Consider the following 25,161-nt stretch of genomic DNA (forward strand, 5'->3'; position numbering starts at 1 on the left):
AGTTTGCTTAAAACGTTTGAGTCTTATTCTGAAAGGAACATCTCGTCATAATGTTCGTAACACAGGCTTGGCCTCTGCTTCTTTGCTCAAAACCCCAATGATCTCTTTGACTGATGCTTGCTGTTAACAGGAAGGCAATTCAAAGGATGCTTGCTTAAGTGTGTGTACATCAGTTCAAAGCCAGCGTTATACAATCAGAACAATTCACGTTTAAAAAAAGACAGGGTTTATACCTTAGGGTAGTCTCAACAGATGACAAATAAGGACAATCGCATAGCTTTTCAACATTATAGTAAAACCCCCAGGTAAATCAACTTTTATGGTGGTTTTGTAGTGGCATAATGTTTTTTTTGTTGTTTTTTTTGTTGGTTTTTGAAAAATTCTGGCTTACAATATGAGGGAGCTATCCTGGTTCAATACCAAAATCATACAATCTAGTAGCACCCTTGGTTCAGGACGTTTCATAAACTTACATCAGCTAACTGCTTAAAGACTAAGAAGCGTTAATAGTGAGACTCTTAACAAGTCAAAAATTCATGTCTGAGAAGAGCTTCTTGAAGCATATGGTGCATTCTGAAAAAATCTGGTATTATCATAGGAGGTAGGATAATCTGTACAGAAGAAGACAGTGAGTGGTCTTCTGTTTTGCACAATATTTCCATCAACATAAAAAGCTTATTTAATAGCATGCAAAATTTTGAAATCAGCTGGCACCTGATGAAAGAAACAGGGACAAAAGCACTGTCCCGAGAGCCAGTTCAGTATACAACTGCCACACAGAATTAATCTTAACAAGGACGGTTCAGACCAATACACCCAAAGTTGCGTATTTCTTTTGAAGGCTTACAGTGAAATTTTCAGGCTTCTGTAAACATGAAAAATATTCAGTATTCCATGCATTTTTGTGGTGGTTGGATTTTAGAAAGTGCAAGTTTTCTAAAGGTTAGGCGTAAGAAGTTTGATTTTTATTTGGTCTCAAGAAAGTGGTTGGTAGTACTGGAAATGGTAGACCTTCACCTATGGTCTCTGTTTCTCCCTACTTTGCTTCTCAGCATTTCTGGAAGGAGTTTCTACATAAAACAAGACTTAGCTTGATATTCAGCCCAGTTCTTGTTTCTTCTCTGAAAAGATTCTGATTTGTGTCTAAACACACAATGGCAGACATCCTTTTTTAAGAGAAGAGTGCAACAGCTCTCTTGGCCACAAAAACCTTTAAAATTGTTTCCTCCTCCATTATATCCTCTGAAGGATCCCATTGTTGCCTTTCTCACTGATGGATCAGGAAGAAAATCAGTTTAATTTATGGTTCAAGTCTGATTGATATTTAACCTATAATATTCCTAATGACTTTATAATCTGGGGAAGAAAATGGAATTTGTTTCACTGGAGTTTGTTTCCCTCCCTCCCTACCTTTTACCCTCCCCCCAAAATAATAAAGATGCTATAAAGTTGAGGCACGAGTGGTTAAGGGTGAACTTGATCAGTTCTAGCAGCTGGTTCTTGAACATGTCCTGGTGGTAAAGGCTGATCATCTCCTGCAGGATGTTTTGGTGCATCTCCAACTTTGTGCTCCCCAGCTGTAAAACAAGAATAAAACTACTTACAACTCTTCAATTAAACTGGCCCCGTATGTTGAAAGTATCAAAGAAAATGTTTCTAGTATTGTAACAATCACATAAAACCTTATTTTTTGTTTGTAAATGGAAGCCAGAATTTTGTATGTGACTTAAAACAAAATCAGATTGAGATCACACAATAGACTGCCAAATTACAATATTCAGTTTACTCTTAAATAGGTAGGTGTTTCTATTTTCTGTAAAGTGCTTATATTTGCATAATGCTTCGGCTTTTGGGAGATTAATTTGTTATTTCTAAAACGTTACATGTTTATGAAACCTTTATTCCCAACGTTGGAAGCTTGGGAAAAAATATAAATGACTTGTTCCTATATTTTACCCATCATGACACTAACAATCCTTACAACTTTCACCTTTTGCCCACCTTGGAATAAGGCTAACTTTCACAGTTTGGATTTCCTTAATTCAGTGAATGTGTACTGACTAGTTCTAAGTCAATGAAAGCTTAGGATACCTAACTAAATGTCTCTGCAAAAAGTTTTTACATAAAATAATACAGGTATTAAGAACAGTATCTGTTACAATACTGCCCTTTTTTTAAGCTTTATCACTATAGTAAGTCCCTGGGCATCTGCTATTACACAGTGAAATGTTAACAAAAGGGAGGCAAGGGGATGAGAGGCTCTCATAACTAAGGGTCATAAATTGAAATTAGCCACAGGCAGCTTTGAAACAAATCAAGATAAAATGGAATTGGTACTCAAGTTCAATTATTTCTTGCTCTGCTCACAAAACTGTGTAACTTAGGGGTAGAATTTCAGGGTATTCAGCCAAGTGAGCTGTAATCACTGAATTTAAGGTTTTAAGTCTCACTGTTGGCCCTGCAGGACCAGTTAAGACCATCCAGTATTCAAAAGGCTGTCTGGATATAACCCAAAGCCTTATGTTTGAGATGACTGTTAATTCCTTGAGCTGTACTTACAATATTAACATATGAACACGGAAGCCAAAAAAATGTTATTTTCAACCTTTCTCAAGGGGGAGGAAAAAGTTAGGATGCGTACGAAAGCAGAGGATAAGAAGTGTTAAAATATACCTGACCACTTCTTTAGTCACCCATGATTGTATGCAATGATTTATGACTTTATCATCCTCTATAGGTGTTGAAGTAATTGGTTGCTCATGCTATCTAAAACTTGTCATGTCATATTGTGCCCAACTGCAGCTAAATTGACCACAGAAGACAGACAGATTGAAAACATTTAAATGCTTTTTTTTTTTCCCTGCAGGCTTAGCCTGGGATTGCAATTCTGGATTATAATCTCAAATTTCAAGAGTAAACAGAAGAGCAGGCAGCTTTCATCTGGCTGCCTAACCAGATAGCCATGAAATGATAGCTGCATCAACATCAGTTCTTGTGTAAACATCCAAGATCAACAGCAGGGTTGTACAGTAACAGTGGAACTTAAATCACTGTAACTTCCCATTCTTGCGTGCTGTAATACACTTGATTTGAGTGGCATACACAAGGCGAACTACCTTTAACACACCTATTTCTGCACTGGTAATGCAGCTATGGGATATCAGACAGACCTGGTCGTTTTCGTGTCCCTATTCTCCTCTGCACACTCAAATCTTAGCCTAAAAATAACATTATCTAGGATAACTAACAGGCAAAACACTCCAGTGAACTGCAATCCTTCCTCTCTGTCCATTTTATGCTGTTAATTAAAACTGCTGTAAAGCAGTTTCCCCCTTAAAGACAGTTTAATGAATCTCCCGATGCAGATCATTAAAACTACAGTATACTAAGAGTTTCAACAGAAAATATATTTTCTTAATGACTCATATTGGAGATCTTAAATTTTGTGTGTCAGCATAGAAAGATACATACGGGAATGGAACTTCAGTTCTCCAGCTGGTCCTGCAGGTGGATTTCCTTGCTGTAGTTTCTTTTGTTCCATCTGCTTTACAACCTGGTGAAAAAATACAAAACAGAGTTTAAAAACTTCACTCTGACATCATTTTCTCTGATGTGACATAAGTGATTTACACTTCAGAGAAATACGCACAGTCATCATGTAAAATCTTGGTTAATGGGCAAACTACTGAGGTGCGACACTTGCGCTGTTTCACAGAAGGGTTTGGATTAGAAGGGATCTTAAAGATCATCTAATTCCAACCCCTCTGCCATGGGCAGGAATGCCTTCCCCTAGACCAGGCTGCTCAAAGCACCATCCAGCCTGGCCTTAAACTCAGGAATGGGGTATCCACAGCTTCTCTGGGTAACCTGTTTAAGTGCTCTGCTGTCCTTGTAGTAAAGAATTTCTTTGCAATATCTCATCTAAATCTACCCTTTTTTTCAGTTTAAAACCATTACTCCTCATCCTATCACTACATGCCCTGACAAAGAGTCCCTTTCCTGCTTTCTCGTAGGCCCCCTTTAGGTACTGGAAGGCCACACTGAGGTCTCCCTGGAGCCTTCTCTTCTCCAGGCTGAACAATCCCAACTCCCTCAGCCTATCTTCATAGCAGAAGCACTCCAGCCCTTTGATTACCTTTGTGGCTCTCCACTGCACTCGTTCTAATACATCCCTGTCCTTCTTGTGCTGGGGGCCTCAGAGCTGGATGCAGTACTACAGGTGGGGTCTCGCAAGAGCAGCTGAGGGGGAGAATCTCCTCCCTTGCCCTGTTGCCAGTGTTGCTTTTGATGCAGCCCAGGATGTGGTTGGCTTCCTGGGCTGCAAGCACACATTGCTGGCTCATGTCAAGCTTCTCCTCAACCAACGACCCCAGGTCCTCCTCCTCAGGGCAGTTCTCATTCCATTCTCTGCCCACAAAGTACTTGTGCTTTGGATTGTCCCAGCCCAGATCCAGGACCTTGCACCTGGCCTTGCTCAACTTCATGAGGCTTGGCACAGGTCTACCTCTCAAGCCTGTCAAGGTCCCCCTGGATAGCATCCTTTCCTTCCTGCCTGAGCAAGTGACTGTTTACCTTTACAGTTTGCTATAATTTGAAATAATAGACTATGATGTGCTGCAGTACCAGTGTTATTTAGAATTCAGCTGAGATTCATACGAGAAATCAATGTAAAGGATGCTCCAGAGCTGGGGATTGTCATTACCTGTTACAGTGTCCGTATAAGTATAAAGAAAAGGGAAAAGAAAACTGTTCTCCTAAGTGTACCTGCTGAAGCTCTTGTTTCTGAGCCTGAAGCTGGTCATGTTGCCTCTGTAGCTCTTCCTTCTGTTTCTGAAGATCTTCTGCCTTCTTTCTAAGTTCATCTTCCTGCTGAGAAATGTGACTTTCAAATTCCTTCAGCTCATCCTCAGTGAAAAGCTGCTGTTGATCTAGTGTCTGCAAGAAAATACAAACATGAATACCTAGGCAGGAATGCACATCTATTTTGATTACATTATCACTGAAATTATTAGCTGAATTGTATAACTTACTGGATGTCACTAAATGACAATGCAAAGGGTTAGTATGCTTACTCAAACAGTAAAAAATTGTTATTTCTCAGCTATTTTCCTCACAAAACTCTACCACATATTTAGAGTTAGGAGAAAAAGATCTTGCTTCCAGCTGAGCTCTAATCCTCCCTCAGAATTGATTCATATCTTGAATGCCCATTTTATGTTTGAAAAAGCAAGTAGAAAATTTTTTAGACTCCACGAGGTGGCGCAAGACTTTCTCTTTGTATGTGAACCACAAAGATTACATCTGCGTTAAATTAGTGTGTTACATTCTGTACATTACATTTTGCTAAGGCATTTAACCACACACGCATACCAAAACAAGACTGAAAAAAGGCAAAGGTCACAGACGTGCCATCTGGTTTCCTGGTTAGAGTGATGGTAATAATGCAGCATGTTGCACTTGGAACACATTCTCATTACCTCCCAACTATCTGGCTCCAAGAATTCTTTCTTCTCTGTAGCTCGCAGGAACTCTTCCAAAGTCACTAGTCGGTCCTTGTTGATGTCAACCTATTAGAAGAAAAAAAAATCATGCTCAACCTAAAGGATGAGTTTTGCTGGAGACAACGCCTAAAATCATTATGTAAATATCTTCACATTTAAAATCATTATGTAAATACCTTCAAGTACAACCATTTTATTTTTAAACTGTCCAATTTTCAAATGAATGCCTACAACAACTTCTAAAAAACTTTCCTCACACTCGCACGTGGTTAAAAAAAAAAAAATGGAAATAAGACTCTTATATTTCCAATCAATTTTGAAGTAAAATATGCGTGGTTGTAGCCCCAGCACTAATAGCAGGATGTCTGACTTTTTTGAGAAAACTGGTTTGTAGCTTTCTGGTAATAATTTTTTTGATTCTGAGTCAGAGTAATCTCCACTGTTGGACAGGATAAAAACAAAAATGTCAGAAACCTTTAAGGGTAAGGGAGGAAATTACTCCCTTCACAAATAATAGGAGTCCAGGCTTGCTCCATTCCTCAGCCTTAAGGAATATAGTTGAATAGAGAAAAAATACAAGTGGAAAAAACGGTAGATCAAAACATCCTTTTCCCTTTCCTCTGTTTCCTGAGCTTTAAAAAGAGAGAGAACCAACACTGGTATTCACTGCCATAAGTAATGCTTTTAGCGCTCTGCCCTCTTCTGAAGGGATGAAGGCCAGCCATGTGAAAGAAGATATTGCTTTACTTGTTTTTCCCACAAAATCTTACCCTATTGCTAGGTGTAAGAGCATGTTTAGAGTGTTTGCTGTTTGAGAAAATTCACAAGGAATTTCTATTCTAATTTATCTGCAAAAGATGGAAGCTACAGCACAGTTTTTCCTCTGGAACTTCTTAAATAAAAATAGATCTAATCTGCAAGCATTTACATCAACATCTAGGCATAGGACTTGAGAACTGTAGCTTTGTGAATCCTAGCAACAATAGTTTCATGTCCTTGCACTGTACTTAAGACAACCTGTTACATCAGGAGTTTTATTCAGTGTAGCAGGAAAATATCAGATCTGTTAAGTGTTAGTTCATACCTCGTTCATTACGTGTTCTCTCATTCTCAGCCTCTCTTCTTCCATTTCAACCATGTCATCCTCTTCATTTTTCGGGTCATAAACTTTTTCTAGCTGAAATTCAAATGTATCAAATATTACTTTGGAGAAAGGGCTGCTCATTCAAATCACTGAGCATGTTTGGAACAGTAGTATGAAATGCTGCTGAAAACATGAGTTCACCATTTTCCAAGTGTCTCTATAGGTATAAATCTCTTTTATGATAGTATTTAAGCAACAAGTAAGCCTGTCGTTATTGCTAAGGATCAAGTTTTCAGTTAATTCATGTGGTCTGTTGTAATTCAGTGCTTCAGACATCACGGTAAAATTGACCTCAGTATGCACAGACATCCTATATTTGACTCAAAGCAGGCAGAGTTTAGAGAAAAGGGCAGAAAAGCTTTTTTTAATTGGAGAATGCCACTCACACTGTAAGCATTCAGGATATCACAAGACATTGAGTGCTTAGCTTAATGGTCCATTTTTCTTTGTGCATGCTGTCCTTCTGGTGAGTTCATGCTTATTTGCTTCTACTTATTTCTTACCTTTCCTAGCCCTAAGTAGTAAGTCCCCAGACTACTTATTTTTAAATTAAAACACTGTAAAATGCTGGGGCATACTGGTCAAAAAGACTGCCATATAGTAGTATTGAAAAGTATTATGGAAGCGTACTATTAGAAATCTGTATTTTCAAATTTCAGGTCTTCTACAATTTAGAGTAGGTTGAATTTATCACCTTGTATATACAGTGTATAGTATATTTACTCCCTGATTTGTGAAATCTAGAAAAAAATCTTTAGTTAGTTGCAGCTATAATGATGGATCTCTGAATGGGAAGTTGTGGATTTTTTTTTTTTCCTGCTATAACATGACAGAACCTACTGAAAAAATTAAGCCAAGGACTTTTTTTCACGCATTGTTCCTGCAGCTCCCATCACTGTAGAATCTCAGTACGTTGCTGCTACGCTGGGAGGCAAAGTACCATTAATACTTGTATTTTTACAGAGAAGGAACCAAGGCCTAAAGACACTAACAGCTTGCCTACTTTATTAGGTGTCCATGTGCTCCAAACTAGCTAGACAGAAGTGAGGTGAAAACCCTGTATCCACTTCTGTAGTGCACAGGTGTCCTTCAATGGATGTATACATCTGATGAGGCAAATGAATTCATTTCAACTTTGTCAAAAATTTCAGCCTAAGTATTTATTGTGTGACCCTCTTTCTCTCTATAGGCTTATGACTAGCACTGAGCATGCACAGCTACTCAGCTTCAGAACCTCTACCAGGCTACAGCTAGCCAAAGCACATGTGTAGTTCAGCACTGCAAACTGTACAGGTACAGCTGTTCTGCAGATTAATTATGAAGTCTCATAATTAACAAGCTTGTAGCAGAGGAATACATGAGCAATACATCTCTGGTGTCAGAGTCCTTTCTTTGAACTCCTTTATTTTCCCTGCTCGTATGTTTTTACAGTTGTGTAGAAACATGTAGGGTTCATACATTTCAACCTGAGTATTCTAATTTGTACTCCAAAGCCCCTATATATACTTGGGGAAAATACAGACATTCTTGCAAGCATTTTTTGAAACAAGTAAAGCTCCTGTACTTTTTTTTTTTTTTTTTACCTCTTTAGTAAACAGGGCTTCTAATTCTTGCTCATCCAGGAAGCCATCATTATTGACATCTAAAATAAGAAGTGTTGAAAATACAAAATGAGTATGTACAAAAAGTAATATATCTAATAGTTCTCCATGGATTTGAGTATGTATTACCATACACATCCCATACAGATTAAAAATCACATTTAACAAGATGCTGTTTTCATATGTCAGTTTTTCTCTTCAGGTTTTTATCAGACACTGGCTGAACTGTATTGCTGGTTTTGGATACCTGACTGTTAACCATTGGTTAAATACTGGCACATTCTCCCTAGTTGTTAGATTAGCAAACTGAAATAGGTCACAACAGGACTGCAACCAGTGTAATTGCCAGAAAATATTGCGGAGAACAACTTGTCCCAATTTAACAACTACAACTACAATGGTAAACAGATCCAGGAATAACATAAGTCAGTAGATTAAGTCAGTAGATTGTTAACCAGCAGGAGGACTCTCGAATGTTGTGCAAAATTTATATAAAGGTGCAGTGCTTAAGAAAAGATCACTAAAGTTTGTTTTGATGAACAATCCAAGAGGAGAATACTTGGCAACAATCCACCTTGTATGCTATGTTCTACTCTGAATAGCTGTATTGTTACTGCTATCTGAAATTGAAAGGGAATGTCTATTTCAAGTAAGGGCTATTATGCAATATTTTTGTTCAATTGCTTCAAAGTTTTTGATACACTCAGCTTTAAGGCAAAAGGTTATTTTACCTACTGCTGTTTTATTAAGACTTGCATAAAAGAGCAAAATTTTTCAAAAAACTACATTTCAAGATCTTTCTAGAAAGAAGGAATAAGGTTTAATATCTAAATATAATAAAAATATAAATAAAACAAGATAAAAGGTTAGACTCAAGCTAGACCATTCCTTCAATTAATTTCTCATTGGCATTAGTCAAATTCTTTGTACTGTTCAACCCTTCAGAGTCCAGTGCCAGGCAGGTTCTGCTTAAGGATACTTTATTATGAAGCATTTAACAAGGTCAGAATATAAGGTTACAATTTATATAATCATATTTAAAACAAAACGCCTATTGAGATGCATACTTTTCCCTCCTATTATTTCATTGTTCTAATAGCAGACTGCTCAGAAACGCAGAGCAAGTATCAGGGAACATTTGGAGTTGTGCTTTTTAGGGAAGTCTTGAAACTACTTAAGAGGTTTGGTGCTTCCATGACCATTCCAAAGATAAGGGGTGTCTGGCACTCATCTGCTGAGGTGTTGAGAAAGCAGGTTTTCCCGAACACACCTCTGAAGACTTATTCCTAGAGCACAGTGTGTGAACGTTTTAGTTATTGAGAGATCTGTGAATACCCAGAATTCCCTGAGCAATTACTTCTGGTTATTTGCTCTCTGCTTTTATGAGTACTTCAAGATCTCACTTTCAGCATTTAGACCCCACAGTAAACTTTCACACAATAACATAGCTATCTTTTCTATACATTTTGGATTCATTCAAATTGCTTGAGTTTTAAGACTTCTTATAATAATACAAACATGCCAGATAAATATCTTCAGCAGAATATAATAGTGACAACATTTGCTAATTAAATTAAACTAAACCTCTTACCATGTAATTTGAAGAATGTTTTGGGGTCGAATTCATTAGGATCTAGTCCATCTGCTTCTTCCCATACCTCTTTCAGTTGATCTTTGCTTCCCTGTGGATTGGTTACAAAGAAAACTATTCAAAAGATGATTAAGTGTAATTTTACTGCCTTAGCTTTGCAATACAGTTTATCTGAAAGGCTCTTTTTTTTCCCTGACTAGTCATGGTCCAAATAGAATTAATGGAACTTACTTCAATTTCCTTTTTACACAGGTCACATACTTCCTTTAGACAGAAAGGCCCAGGGAAGTGGCAAGAAAGTGCATATTCTGGGGAAAGGAATGCTTGTATAATTAGCCATGGCCACACTGACTTATCTGCAAGCAACAGCTCAAGGGGGCTCAATCGGTTTGCCATTTCTAGAGAAAATGATGCTCTGAGTTAGTTCCTTGCAAGCCAAGTATATCATGAAGGCATTCCTACTGTTTCGAATACCCTTCTTGCCTCTTCCCTGTACATTTTAGCTTCTTTGTAAATAATAATTCTGCCAGCAAATAGACTACCTATATAGGAAAAAAAAAAAAAAAAAAGCAAGTACACATAGTGGGGTTTTGTAATGTTCTCGGTGCTCTTCCCACACTCTGCTCCCACATCAATAAGAAAATAATCCTGCGAATAAAGAGGATTTCTCCTGTTATTTGCTTCCTGTTATTAGCTTTTTCTTATTGGAAAGGAAAGCTTCCTTAAAAATATGTAAGGACAGACTGTAGCCTTACGGGATGGTGAACTTTAGGGTGATCTCCATGTTTTTTTTTCATCTCTTCAAATTTGGATTCTTCTCGCTGCCTCTTTTCTTCATCCAGTGTTTTTAAATACTCTCTCCTCTCGTGTTCTTTCATCATCTCATATTTCTTGAATTCTTCATGGCGGGTTTTATCATAATTCTCCAGGTCACTTGTAGCCTAAAAATATAGATGTGTACACATGATTACGCCACATAATTACATTAACACATTATATAAGATTATGTAAAAACCCTGCATTGTTCAGGTCTAGGGACACAGCTGGTAATATTGCCATTTCCCTTTTAAACACAAGGTAGACTAGTCTGTGGTCCCCTTTCACACAACAGTGGAACATAAACATCTCTCTTCACTCCCTCTATTACTTTCACAGCATTTAATTTGCAAAGGTTCAATTGCTTAGACAACTTTTGCATCAAGGTATCCTTTCTCAATTAATAATAAATTAACTCAAGTTAAGTATGTGCTAATTAAGTACAGCTTCAAATAGTATCATTAAGTCCTTGTTTACTGCAGCATAACAACATTCATAGCTTCCCCTAGAACTTAACGAGAGCAGTGCCTCCATTAATAACGGGAGTTACTCTGCAGTAGTTTATTACAGATTAAATCAACAAAGCCATTTATATAGAGAGAAAGGAGTGAGGGGAGAACTTCTGACAAGTACTTGTATGGGATTTAGAGTTGCACTATTTTCAGATAGGTCAAGGTACTAAAGGATGCAAAATTTAGGCTCTTTCTAGTGTAATGTACACTGACAATAGTTTTCAAGTGTGCAATGGAGACAACTGACTTTTCTCCGAAACTGAAAACTGCATATCACCTTTACAAAAAAAAAAAAAGTAGTAAAGAAGAAGAAACAATACCAATAAAAAACAGCCCAGAGTAGTTGATGTCTAGCACTTACTGCTTTGATCAGCATATCTAAGTCTTTAGGTTCAAATGTGTCGGGATTCTGATGGTTCAGGTGCTCAAATTGTTTAAGGAGAGCCTGATGGTCTATGCCAGTGTCTGAAAGAACAAGGTACAAATGTAAAACATTAAAATAAGGTTGAAAGCAAACAAGATCAGGAAGTTAAATACATTCACACAGGAGCTTGTGCTTTGTAAGTACCTCAGGCTCCTTGAGGACTGAATAATTTTTTCATTATAAAAGTGTGGCTGCTACCAAGGTTTTTAACTGGTAAAGCTAGATAATAATGCTATCTTAAACAGCGTATATTTTGGTATGTTCTGGGCAACAATGTTGGCAAGCTTTTGCCAGATGTCTTAGTAAAGAATATGTTTTTTTAAAAAATGGAAAATATCATTTTGAACTTGTTATCCCTTGGTAAACTGTTTCTCTCACACTCAGTGCTGTATTTGTATTATCATAGAACAGTACACACTGTCTGGGGCATATTTCAAACATCATTCCTCCCTGGTGAGATCATGTTTTTTCTGAAATATATGCAACTTAGCCTGTTTATGAAACACTTTCTGGAAGTGTAATTTTAAGCTTTTTTTTTTTTTTTCATTAAAAAAAAAGCCCCAAAACCTGTTTTCCTTCATTCCTTATAAAGACAGAGAAACAACTCATTCTGTTTGACAGCATTTACTTGCCACAGTACTGTAATATCTAAGAGTTGTCCTTGAATAAAGTCACCCAACCCCTAACATTCTTGCATCCTGTACTGGTCAGTTCAGCAGATTCTTGGTGCAAATGTTTTAAAATACATCTGGATCAAGACACAACATAGACAGGGCATATGTTCAAGTCTTGTGATTTTTTTTTTTTTTAACCTGATCCATCTGAGAAGAAAGTTTTTTGTATTTTAACAGATAGAAGGCTAAGATATTACATGGTATTACATGGAGAAGATTTTCGCATAGGTGTGCAGATACAGCTGTATTTTATAAATAATCTGAGCATACAGTTATACATGATGTGAAGTAGTCACTGACAGGGCCCACTACAAACTTCATGAAATATTTTCCCACTCTTGTTCTTTCACATTAGTAGTCATCTGAATATTTTGAACTGGTATAATCTGTTCTTGTTCTTCCTAAATGTAAGCTCTGTCACGGCAACAGAATGTATTTATATGCTTGATCTGCTGTAGGAAAAAACTATTTTTCTAAAGCATGCTCTGTTAGTTACTCTTGATTTATGGAAATAGGGCTAGAACTACTTAGTTGATTAAATCACTAAAAAAAATAAAGTATACAGTTACTACCAATATAACTAGGTATCATGAGCTGCTGTCAACTAGCTCACCGTGTCAACATGATGTTGCTGGACTGCTTGCTTGCAATAGGAGCACGAGACCAAGCTCTCAGCAGCTAAAAGACCTCCTGAGAATGACAAAGCATGGGGGCTGACAGGTACGTGAGGCAATGCACTGACTCCTGTGGAGGTCTGGTCTGCACTGTCTAGCTACTGGTGGACTGCACTCTCTGCACTAAAACTTCCAGGAAGAGAAAACAAAGGACAGAAAGGTTATCTTGAAGCTCTCAAGTAACTCTGTATCATTATTCATTAATTGTACTACAGCTGCACCAAAAAAAAAAAAAAAAAAACAAACACCACACTGAAAAGGTAGTAGTATTCTAAAAATACCTTCTTTCCCAAATTAATCACACTTTTTTCCTGACATCCCCATAGACACAAATTTGTATACACATACTTTTTTGGCCTATTTACCATCTCTAAATTTGACTCAATGGAATTAGCCTAGAAGACAGATCCTTTTTCTTACAGTAGTTTAGATTCACATATTACCTATTCCATTCAGTGGGATCCCTTCCTCCTACTTGACAGCATTTTTTATGAGCAAGAAAATAATCTGCACAGACAAATTAAGTCCTATTTATTCAAGCTTCATTGTGAAAAACAGTTTTGGATACAAGATCATGCAATCCATTATGATCTTTATTTAAGGGCAACCAATTATCTTCAAAAAGTAATACCCAATAAGAATCATAGATTTAGTTCTAGATGAAAACTTTAAAAATTCTTCAGCAATGAAAACAGATAGCGCCTTTTCCCAAGCAAACATATACCAATCAGATTCTTGAGAAACCTGTATACTTTGTTCTTTAAAAGACATTGCATACGTTCAAGCAATTTCATTAGCAAGTAAAAAAAAAAAAAAAGTTTTTTCAACCCAAATGTTCTTCTTTCATCCAAAACCTTAAAAAAAATCCTCAAAAACAAGAAAAATCATCTTCTGAATTTAAATGTTTAATGTCTGTTATAAACCTGTAATATAGTTCTTATTGGTGGAAAAAGCATTTAAAAAGAGAAAATGGAAACTTAACGTTAACTGACTACAAAAAAAAAAAAATCATTTTCCACCTTGCAAAAACATTAAACATTCTGTCTTGTATTCTGAAACAGCCTAGCTAGTATATGTTGCTAGTTCTCGGTGAGTGATCTATAAATTGATGTGCTATAAAAAAAAAAAAAAAAAAAAAAGACTGAGAAAGGATTAGAAGTATCTGAAAAATCCACTGCCAAAATCAAGTTGTTATTTATAAAATAGATGTTTTTTTCTCCAGTTTCCTATCAAGATTTATATTTACTGTCCCCTGGCCTGGTCAGAAAGGACACTCTTACTTTCAGATTATGTTTGTTATGTTGTCAACAAAGAAAGCATAGCTGTTACATTTTGGATACCTGTCCAATGCAACCTCATCTGTTAACCCACCTAGTTAAATTTTGTATTCTTACCTTGAACAGAATCCATTTTAGCTTTAATTAACATTCTTAATCTTGCCACCTCTTGTCGTTTAAGTTCATCCAGCCGTGTTCTCACGTGGTGGCTAACTAAGTCAAGTTCTCTGCTTAGTTTTCCACTCTGTCAAAAAAAAAGTTATCAGTTATCGATAAAAACTAGAAGTAGCCTTCACAATTCCCATTAGAGATAATCAGCAAGACAGCAGACTACTGTCAGTCTTTGCCAATACTGTAGCCCATGCTATTAGAATCTCAAATTCTTTTCAAAGAGCATATTCAATTTTTTTAAGCTTATGGTTGTAGAAAAAGAGAATCCCAGAAGCTTTCTGAGAAGAGAATTTCTAAACATCTTGCTCCCCTAAAGAGCAGAAGTGTGACCTTTCAGCAACTTCATGAGGTATTGCTGCTGCAGTGACAAATTGCTTGATCAAATGTTCTCAAATTGGTTCAAAAGGGCTGTGAGATAAACACAATGCTGTATTCTCCATACATTTGATAACAGCTGAAAGACTTGGGAGAAGATACAAGCGCAATGACAGCTGCCAGCATGTACTGCAAGAATATTTATCAGTTTCTGGAAATGGTTAGTAACCTTCACGAGCTGCACTAGATGTAGCACAGAAGAGTCAAGAACTGCCAACGGCACCATGAGAAATTAAAAGAAATGCAGAAAGCAGTCCTCTCTGTCTGTCACTTCAGACTGTGTCCCACCTGTCCCTTGCAGAATTTCTAGATCAGAAATGGGAAAGTAGGACAACCACCACCTAGAGCTAGAAATTGAAACGCGTAAGACAAAAATGAACTGGAGTTTTGGAGAGAGTGCTATTTGAATTGGCACAGAAGAAAGGACAGCAGTGGAGAATGCCAGAAGTCTGTTATTCTGGAATTTACACACAATGACTTTACCTCTAGCACAACTCCTCAACTTCCCCAGACTTCAAAATCAGACTTTCTTTTAATTCTCTTCCACAGTGTATCACTAATCAATATGACAATATCTTAATCTCAGAAGGCATATAAATCCCTGTCTGAATTAGTGTTCCAAATTGCTCAGCAGGAAAAAGCAAATGACAGTTAGGCTTGCAGAGGTAAATGAACATACATCCTGGTTGGAGTCTGAAACTGGATTTTTAGTGGATAGGCAGAAGGCAGAAACCATGCATTCAAGTATAGATTTTGTTTTATACTACGGAATATTCTTGAAGGAATAGAACACCTGCTGTCTCTTTACTAAAGGAAAAGCTCTAGCAAGAGCTGAGTATCTCGGTAAATGAAAAATGAGAGGAAATTTAAGCTCACAAAAACTAAGAGGAGTATGAAGGAAAAAGCAAAGAAAGATTACATCTGTCTTGCACAGTTCATGATTATGGATTTAATTAGACTCACTTAACATTATGTACCTACCTTTATTTCTTCTATGTCAGCAGTCTGGAGTTTTTCCCTGAAATGCTTATCTGTTTCCAAGACATCTATTACTTGCCTGAGATATTCATCATAATAAAGCCCTGTATCCTTCAAAAAAGGAGGATACAGTTAGAAAAGAAAGAATATGCTACCAAGTATTTTACTTCATTCAAATACAATTATTAAACTAAACTCCAATTCTCAGCTACACAGGGATTAAGCTGTCCTAAATATCTTTCATTTTTCTGATCTGCATCGTTGCCCTATAGCAACTTACTCTTATAATTAATTTGTCAGTAACTGATGACAGAGGAGGAAGATATTTAACAATCCATGTCATATGCAAGCATCTGTCATGTTAATATAGCATTGTTTTCTTTTTTAAACAGTGCAATTAATTCATTACATGATTTCAAGAGCAGTTCAGAATAGTGCCTATTCTTTTCCCTCAGATGCAAAAGAAAATAGAGACTATTTGCTGCATTTCCTAGAAATCTTTTTAGAAAGACAGCCACCCCCAGTCTGCCAGAATCAACGACGAGAAGTTATACTTGGCTTTAATCAGCGTATCTGTCAAAAAATAAGCAGATATTATGTCTGGGAAACATTTAACGTTAGTATGAGATTACTGAACCTGCACAGCTGAGGGCAGATGAACCAGAGCTACAACCAGGACTTAACCTATTAGGTAAACTTTACACTAGGTCAGTTCATCTTCCTGTGGCATGCATTCTCTTTATGCATTTTCCTGTGATGTTGTGGTACAAAAAAAAAAAAAAAAAAACCACTCTCAGTAAGGGCAATCCAGTGGAAATAGAACTGCTAGACTCAATTTAATTTTGGAAAAAAAATCTGCTTCAACGAGAGTTTATTTGGCTTTCAGGGAACAACGGTATTGTTCAGTTATTAAAAGCTGATACCGGAGATTTGTTTCTTGGAAAAAAAAAAAAAAAAAAAACAACAACAAAAAACTGCAAGTACATTACTGTAGTACATTACAAAGTACTTTAGCAAGTACAAGATCTCCAATGTGTTTTCATTGAAGACGCTTGTAGCACTTACAAACACAGTATGTCTGTTGTTGAAAAAACTTCATACTTGCAAAAGCTAACTGTATTCCCCTGATCAAACATTTTCCTGTTCTATTTGAAGCACTGAACTGGAAACATTGGTGGCTTAGGAAATTCCATTCACTTTGAAAGAAGTCTCTGTGGAAAAATAAGCAGCGCTTCCTGTTGTAAACTGGGGAATTCATTCACTTTGCTACCTCACCTTTAGCAGCTCACAGAAAATAACTAAGAAAAGAGAACAAATTTAAATGGAGCCCCGCTACAGCAGATGGTAGACTGTTTGAAAATATCAGCTAATATTCATTTCTTTCCTGCATATAGCTCCAGTAAAAAACATCTAAATTTCAGGACAGAGGGCTGCTATAACCAGATTACTAACAATTAGTACAAACTACTTAGATTAATTTCATTATACTTACTGGATTTTCTATCTTCTCTCCTTCTACATGGCCTTCTCCTTTAACTTTTGTCTTATCTATGTCTATAGGCACAGCTTCCAAAGCCACTAAGAGACATGACATCAGCAGAATACATTGCTGGGGCAGGAGAGATAGCCTCTTCATCTGAAACGAGACCAAGTCACAAAAATAACATAAGTGATGTTATCATACTGTGCTGATTAGAATTCTTTGACATTCCTACATAGATACCTATAATAACCTACTTCTCACGTGTTCTACTGCTCTCAGGGAATGCTGGAACTCAAAGAATTAGATACAGCATTAATTGTTGATATGCTTTATTCATAAAAGTAGCATATGAAAGAAGAAAAAAATAAAAGGGAAATATAGAGATAATATTCTCTCTTTTATTGGAGACTAGGCAATAGTTGAAGGTAAAAATACACCTACTTATCCAGCTTTTGTTTTCTAGGCTTGAGAATGACAAGGATTCTCTGAAGCTCTTTTATTAATCACATCCTCAGCAAAAAGAACGTAAATGGATTCTGTTCAGTTATAGCACATACCGGTTGCTTTCAATTTAAAAAAAAAAAAAACAACATCTGATCACTACCAGATGGGATGGCAGGAGCTAGTGTTGCTGCCCCATTGAGGGTATTGGATTCAATGTCAGCGCTTGTCAGGTCCCCACTGGAAAGTCAGATCAACTTGGCTTAGGTCGTTCCTAGGGACTTCTAGGGACATGTGAATTGTGGAGATGGGGATCAGCAGTTCAAGATGAGAGGAGTACACAAGTTCTGAGGACTTCTTCCCCTTGCTGCTCAAGAAAACTGACATGTAACGTGTTCAAATGGAACTGAAACTAAGGAATAAGCAAATATGTTGTTCTGCCAACCCTCATATGAGGGATCAGTAACCTCTAACAGAGATATAGGATGGGCAACTGGAACTGTATCATCTTAAACTACAGTAGTCACAGAGCTTATAGAACAAAAGCACTAATCAGACTGAATGCCACTGGATCTGCTGGCTTTCAGTGGGATTCATGCTTACAGGCAATTTGGGTTTCTTTGAAAATACCAGTCGTTGTAACTTCATGCTGTTATATGTAATTGGAGAGACTGGATGGTACCACAAATTGGTTTTGACATCTATTTGACGTGAGACACTGCTCTGGAAAATAAGGCTATCTACTGCCCATCCAGCAATTTTGTTTCAGGTTGTGCACCAGATGTTTGTATTGTTGCCACGTTGATACAACAGGCAAAAATAAAAATCCACAAGTACCATAAAAAATTAAGAGCAGAGAAGACAAAGTGGATAAACAAAAATGTCTTCATCATCGCAGCTGACTTTACAGACTACTTTGCCTAACACAGGCTTTCCAGTAGCACTTTGAGGAACCCACCTGTTTATGAAGCCTGTGCTATAATGAATACATTGGAAATACATTTATTAAAATAAAAAATTACCTAGTGAAGACAGAGTTACTGTATTTAGGTATCTTATAGTCCAAGACTATTAAAAAAGTATCAAAACTTACCTCTATAAAAGCAGGTGACTAAGACAAGTCAACCTTTAGATCGTCACAGTGACAGTCCAAACTCACTGAACACGTTACTCTGACATGTACTAGTAAAGAGAAACCAGGCCCCTTGCAAAGTCAGCTGCAGGAGAAAACTGAGCATGATTCTCAAACTCAGCAACTAGAGAGAAGTGATGAGAGGCAGGATGAGAGAAAAATGAGACTCTGTTTTTTGTTCCCCGAAGTACTTTGTTATTAAGAGTTCGTCCGAGGCCCAGCCTGTTATCAACTACCTTCAGCAGTTCCTGACTCTTGATAAACCCGTTCCAAGGTGCCCATCCCTTTCCAGGCATTTTAGAGTAGATCTACTGATGACTGATGCTGACTCAAAGACGGGGTTTCCCCTGCAAGGACCAGAAGCCACCAAGTCAACAGCCAATCACAGTGTGCAGAAGGGGAGCAGTGTCAATTTGGGCACTGCCATCAGCAGTACTTAAAGCACAGCAAAGGTCTTCCTGCCCGGCCATGATGGCCTTGCTCTAGCCTATCGTTACTGCTACTCTTCCTGCTGCTATTTCACAGTTTAAGAGAAATTTAAGTTTTACCAGCTGACTTTAATAATTCAATGGTTCCTATCTTAAAGATAAATGGACAGAGCCATTGATATGATTTGCATTTGGAAACTAAGTGATTCTAGTAAAAGACACATAGCCCACCAAGATTAAAAGGCAGCAAAACTCTAGTCTGCTTGCATCACAAACAAGAAAACTCATCTTTCCAAATTAACTAAGTTCTAAAGTGATAAAGACATAAACAAACATTTATACTTGTAACACACAGAGAGAACTAACAATAAATGTGGTGCTCCAGAACTGACAAATAATGTAGTTTATAAACAAAGCCAGTATTTGGGAAGAAAACCAAGTAGAAACTTCTCTGAGTAGGAAGCGTTCAAAAAAAAAAAAAAACAAAAAAAAAAAAAAAACAAACAAACAAAAAAAAACCTCTCTCTTAGTGAGAGCTAAAAGAATGAGGTAATGAGCAGGAAAAAGAGCCACCAATGTTCTTGTCTGAACAGAACAATCCAACTGGAAAAGACAAGGAGTAGGATGTCTGCCAGCAACCTTGATCTCCCACTAAATTCAATCACAAATTCCTATCAACTCCAGTGGAAAAGAATCGGACATTTGGATCATTAACAGCTATGAGCTTTGAAAGAGAAGTACAAAATGCAGCTTCTAAAGCTTTACATGCTACTTCCAGCCACATTAACGCAAGCAGCAAAGCATGGCATTAGCACACCTATTTTACACAGCTGTCGGGTGATTATAATACATCTACTTTTTTACAAAATTTACTTTTCATTCACCTAACAACTCTTGCCCAGGAAACAGCAGAGTTCTGGTACTGATGTCTCCGTTGCTTTCCTGGCAAAGCAACAAATATGTTTTAAGAAGTTATGCCCAAAGTCTGAAATAGGCAAACACAATGATAGCAGCATACAGTGCCTGTATATCTAGAAACTCAGCAGATAAGAAGCAGATGATAAGCACCGTAAATGTTACATTGCGTGTTTGCACTTGCCACACCAGTGTATACCATGATGGGTAAATCCAGACCTGCAGAAAAAGCCTACCTATTCACAAAATCTGCTGCACGCCTGCTGTATCTGATATGGAAGTAATTAAACTTGTGTGAGAAATGGCGCATACATAAAAGATGATTGCAATATTCTCTACAGTCACAGCTATACTATGGCTTCCTATTTTAATGCTGTATTGTTGGAAATGTCAACAATCCTCATAGGAAGTGTTGCTTTAAAAAAAAAAAAAAGATACAATAACCCATTGATCCAATCCACTAATCCTCGTGTTGTTAAGAATATTCTGAACTCAGTACTAGAATATTATTATATTACAAATATATCTGAAGGAGACAAAGCGCTCCTAGCAGTTTGAGCTAGCTGTCACCTCTGAGTGATATACCTGCACATCATTTAAGTACATAAAGACAGGGGAGTCCTTCCTTTTTACCATGCTTACTTAAATTCTTTTCTTTTGACTCTTGTACTTATTTTTCTCACTTCTCAATGAAGTTTTCCTGCTTCATCCTTTTTACATTTACAAGTTGGCTGATAGAACAGCTTCTTTTTTCAGCTTCTCAGAAAAGACAGCATGCCTCAGCTGTGTGTAGTACAACATTTGCTGACAGAACCTTTTTTTTAAAAAAAAAAAAAAATGCTGAAAATACTGTTCAGCTGTTTTATTAAATGAGTCACTGAAATGCTGGGAGATCCTATGTAGTAACACAAAATATGAATGTTCAAGTGAGAAAGAACCACATGCTGTTTTCAATGGAACTAGAGTTTTCTCTCCAGAAATAAGGATGGCACAGAAGCAAAACATATACAGACTGCTCCTACACATGCTTAGCCCTGTCAGAAGCAAAGCCTGAGAAGACAACTGTTTTTAATTCTAGTGGCAATATATTTAAAAACCTGTGTGCACGCAAATACACATGCATATTTATATAACACCCGTCTCCAAGAAGCTAACATCATTGTTTTAGAAAACTAAATATCAGTGTCTGTAAAGACATGTTACTAACTGAAGAATACCGAGTGTTAGTCTTGTTTTTAAAACTTGGTTGATTTTATCAATCCTTTACAGTAAAGTTGTCCTAGAAAAAAAGATTTCTGAAACTAACATGCAAGCATAAACTTGTATTGAATTCAGTACGTATCAGATAAAAATTCTTATCAGCTTAAAAGGCATATTTGAAATCAAGAAACAGTATAAAACGTAGCTTCCCATACTACAACTTCAGATATGGAACAAATACGACAGCAAACCTGGAATCTCACAAATTCATTTTGGATAAGTGCAAGCAGCAATTTTGTCAGTGCTGGCATAAAAACCAACCTCATTTCAAACATGCTACCACCTGCAACAGAAAGATTGCTTGTAAAAGTCTGCTTTAACTCTAACTTCAAAAGTTGTTTCAGTTACTCTATGTGATCACCCACTAGTACACATTTTGCTCTAGTCAGCAAGAGATGACCATGCTAGAGTAAACCTTGATTGCATCAGGACCTCAATAGCCTTTTTTTCCCCTTTGGTAAGAGAACAGAATATGGCTAACAGGAATAAATTTACATCTAACATAACGGAGCCAGATTTAAAAATGTTTGGGCACTTAATGGTAGTTGCCTAATGAGATTTATTTCCATCTAATTCACATTGATTTCTACACTTCTAGAAGTACAAATGTACAAAAACATCTCACTCATATTATAAAGAACATAAAGCACAAGAAATGGAATCACAAAAATAGACTATACATTGTCTGAATTACCTATGAGGAAGCCGAATATTTACAACTGTTCTAATAGGATGCAATTTCTTTCATTCTTCCAACTGCCAAACCATGTCTACTGCAGAACAAGACCTGTCCTTGTTGAAATTAACGTGAATTTTGCCGGTAATTTGCTTTGATTTGGCTTAAGTAGCTGGCAGTGGTTTCAGCTACGGATAAGCATAACCCCATCTGGAAGACTTGTGTCTGGTACGCATCTTACAGGAGGTTCACAGAGATCTCTTCTGCTCACTGAGCAAACGAATGGACGAGAGCACAATAATTTACTAGGTAAGCACCACTGTTGCAAAGGCTTCAGATCAAGGCAACACTGGCTTTCAAGTTAACAAGCTTTCAAGTTAACAGTAAGGGATGTTATCTCTCCTTCTTAAAGCACGTTTGTTTAGTCAGTATATCACTATAAGTACGGGTCAATATTTTCACACCTCTGACATTTGAGTCAGTATTATAACATTTTACATTTTTTCTTACCTCAGAGAGCTACCGCTTTCCCTTTCATGATTACAGGTTAAGTTATGTACACATCACTTGGAGGCAGCTTTTGAAAAAAAACTTTTAAGTATGCTTAAAATGCATACTTAAGTACACTTTAAGTACGCTTAAAATGCAAGCTTACGTCCAGCACCACTGCCACACAGCCAAATTATGGGAACTTTTTCTGACTCTCATTCAAAAACGAATCTTTTCGTTGTTGTTGCGGAGTTTCTATTTCCTCAGTGGGCTTTTCTGAACACGCCAAAATAACCACCTGCCACCCTGTGTTAAGAGCATGTTAGGAAGAACTTCTTTACTGAAAGGGTTGTGAGGCATTGGAACAGGCTGCCCACGGCAGTGGTGGAGTCACCATCCCTGGAAGTCTTTAAAAGACGTTTAGATGTAGAGCTTAGGGATATGGTTTAGTGGGGACTGTTAGTGTTAGGTCAGAGGTTGGACTCGATGATCTTGAGGTCTCTTCCAACCTAGAAATTCTGTGATTCTGTGACTCATCAAGCCACAAGCAAGTTTACACCGGCTGCCTACGCCAGATGCCTGCTCATCTAACTGCTGATGAAGTTTTAAGCAGACCAGCGGCCGGTATTAGTTTGAAACTTTGCGCTACCTCCCGTTTTAACGTCAATTAACCCGGTCAGGGGCCAACGAGACTCACACTGCTCCCAGCTGCAGCACGCCGAGTCCCCACGCTGCCCGACAGCCCCACAACAAGCCCCAGGCCGAGCTCGCCCCCGGGGGGCCGCGATGCTGAGCACAGGTCCCCCCCTCCCTGCCCGGGGGCCGTTTCAGGAGGCCGGGGGAAGGAGCCCTCCGCCTCACGCGGCCTGGCGGAGCCGAGGGGAACCGAGGGCCCCTCAGCGGCCCCACCAGGAGCCCCCAGCACAGCCTGAGGGGAGGCGCGGCCGTTGGGCACGGCCGTTACCTGTGGCCGTTACCTGTGGCCGTTACCCGCGGCCGTTACCCGCCGCCCCTGACAGGAGCTGCCCCGCGCTGAGGCCCCCGCCCGCTCCCACCCCCACCCCCCGGTACCTTGCAGGAGGCCGGCTGCTTCCGTGGTGACCAGAGGGGATCCCGGGGGGCTCCTCAGGGGCTGCGGGGCGCGGCGAGGCCCGGCACGGCGCGATACGTCGCGACAGAGCGCGATAGAGCGCGACACCGCCAGGCCCGGCGCGGGGTGGCGGCCCGACCGCCCCCGTTGCCATGGGTACAGGTCCCGCCCCCTCGGCGCGCGGCGATTGGCTGGGCCCGACCCCGGCCCGGCCGTCGCGGAGGGCTCCGATTGGACAACGCAATCCGGAGGAGGGGGGGTGGGAGGGGGAGCAGGAACGTGGCGGCCGGCGCGAGGCGGGAGGCGGGAACGCAGCCGTGGGCGGGGCGGGGCGGCTCATGGCTGCCTCAGGCAGCGCGGGCTGTGGCGTGCCCCGCCGCCCCTTCGTGTTTTTTGTTTTTTTTTTTTAATAATTTCTCACAGCGTTTCATAGAAGCGAGGAAAAATAAACTGTGTAGGGATTCGAGGAGTTCACGAGTGGTTCTTGGTAGCCGCTGGGTTACGCGTGTGGGAGAGGAGCGGGCTGCCAGCTGTAAATCAGGGCGCCTGTGGTGGCAGGGAGCTCCCAAAGCCAGCGGGCTGGTGCTGCTCGCGCCTTCCCCCTCTGCCCAGGAAACACTTACTGCTCCGTGCTATGAAGTTACGTTTTCCCACAACGTTTTCCACTTCAGAAACGGTGTCGTGGTTAGTTAATGTCCTTCACTAGCTTGCAGACCGTTGGCGTGGGACCTGGAAGCCCTGGACTCGACTGTGCGTGAATTCGTGGGAGCAGTTCAGTAATCACAACTAATCACAAGCAGCTTACTGTAAAAATGTAAGCAGCCTTTTTTGATGGCGCAGCTGAAACAAGCACACAATGACACTTAAAAGTCCCGTTGAAAACGTGCCAAAAATCTGTGCAAAAAGAACCCGCAAGCTTGCTGCTCCGTGGTCTGTCCGGGAATACCTCAGTGCTGCGGGAGGAGAGCTTTGATTTCTTGCTTTCTTGCTTAAATATATATAAATATACACACACACACAAAGGTCAAAGGTGCCAACTCCGTGGCAGAGGCCCAGTGTCGTCACCTGCGTGCTGTGGGGAGCGTTTGTGTTACGTGTTCTGGTGCCCTGCCATGGTGTCCCTGAGTGACGTGGAGCTGCTGAGGACGCAGTCGTCCTTGCCTGGTGCAGCTTGGCTGAGTGTTACAGCACAGCTAGGTTTTTATCACACGGCTGCGAGGGCACGGTTTGCCCTTTTGTTTTCTGTGAAATATAATTGTGAGGAAGAAGTAGTCTGTGGCAGGCTTTCTGTGCCCCTTTGTCTACCAAACAGTGTTGTTTTCCCCTGTCCGGCACGATGCCAAGCTCTTTGAGGGCTGATTTAGAATACATGATGGTAAGAATATCGGTAGCCAGGGTGGCCAGGCAATAATCCTGTCACTATTGACTTTATCAATATGGGATATGCCATGCCTGAATGCAGGAAAATGCGTCTTGGTGTATTCTTTGAGATTAAAATACATTCCTTCA

The 25,161-nt window shown here is 39.0% G+C and overlaps 1 protein-coding gene across 1 annotated transcript; it reads right to left on the bottom strand.

Moving 5' to 3' along the window:
• Positions 1-209: 209 nt before the first annotated feature.
• On the bottom strand, positions 210-23,791 carry NUCB2 (nucleobindin 2). The gene is made up of 13 exons (XM_032188647.1): positions 23,634-23,791; positions 17,231-17,374; positions 15,742-15,849; positions 14,332-14,458; positions 11,527-11,630; positions 10,593-10,778; positions 9,838-9,928; positions 8,229-8,287; positions 6,586-6,678; positions 5,478-5,567; positions 4,765-4,935; positions 3,472-3,553; positions 210-1,577 (listed from the first exon to the last, which is right to left on the bottom strand). Exons 2-13 carry the CDS (start codon positions 17,372-17,374, stop codon positions 1,465-1,467), a joined length of 1,368 nt encoding a protein of 455 aa, XP_032044538.1. The 5' UTR covers positions 23,634-23,791; the 3' UTR covers positions 210-1,464.
• Between the last annotated feature and the right edge of the window lie 1,370 nt (positions 23,792-25,161).

The sequence above is a fragment of the Aythya fuligula genome, chromosome 5, assembly GCF_009819795.1.
Source record: "Aythya fuligula isolate bAytFul2 chromosome 5, bAytFul2.pri, whole genome shotgun sequence".
NCBI lineage: Eukaryota > Metazoa > Chordata > Aves > Anseriformes > Anatidae > Aythya > Aythya fuligula.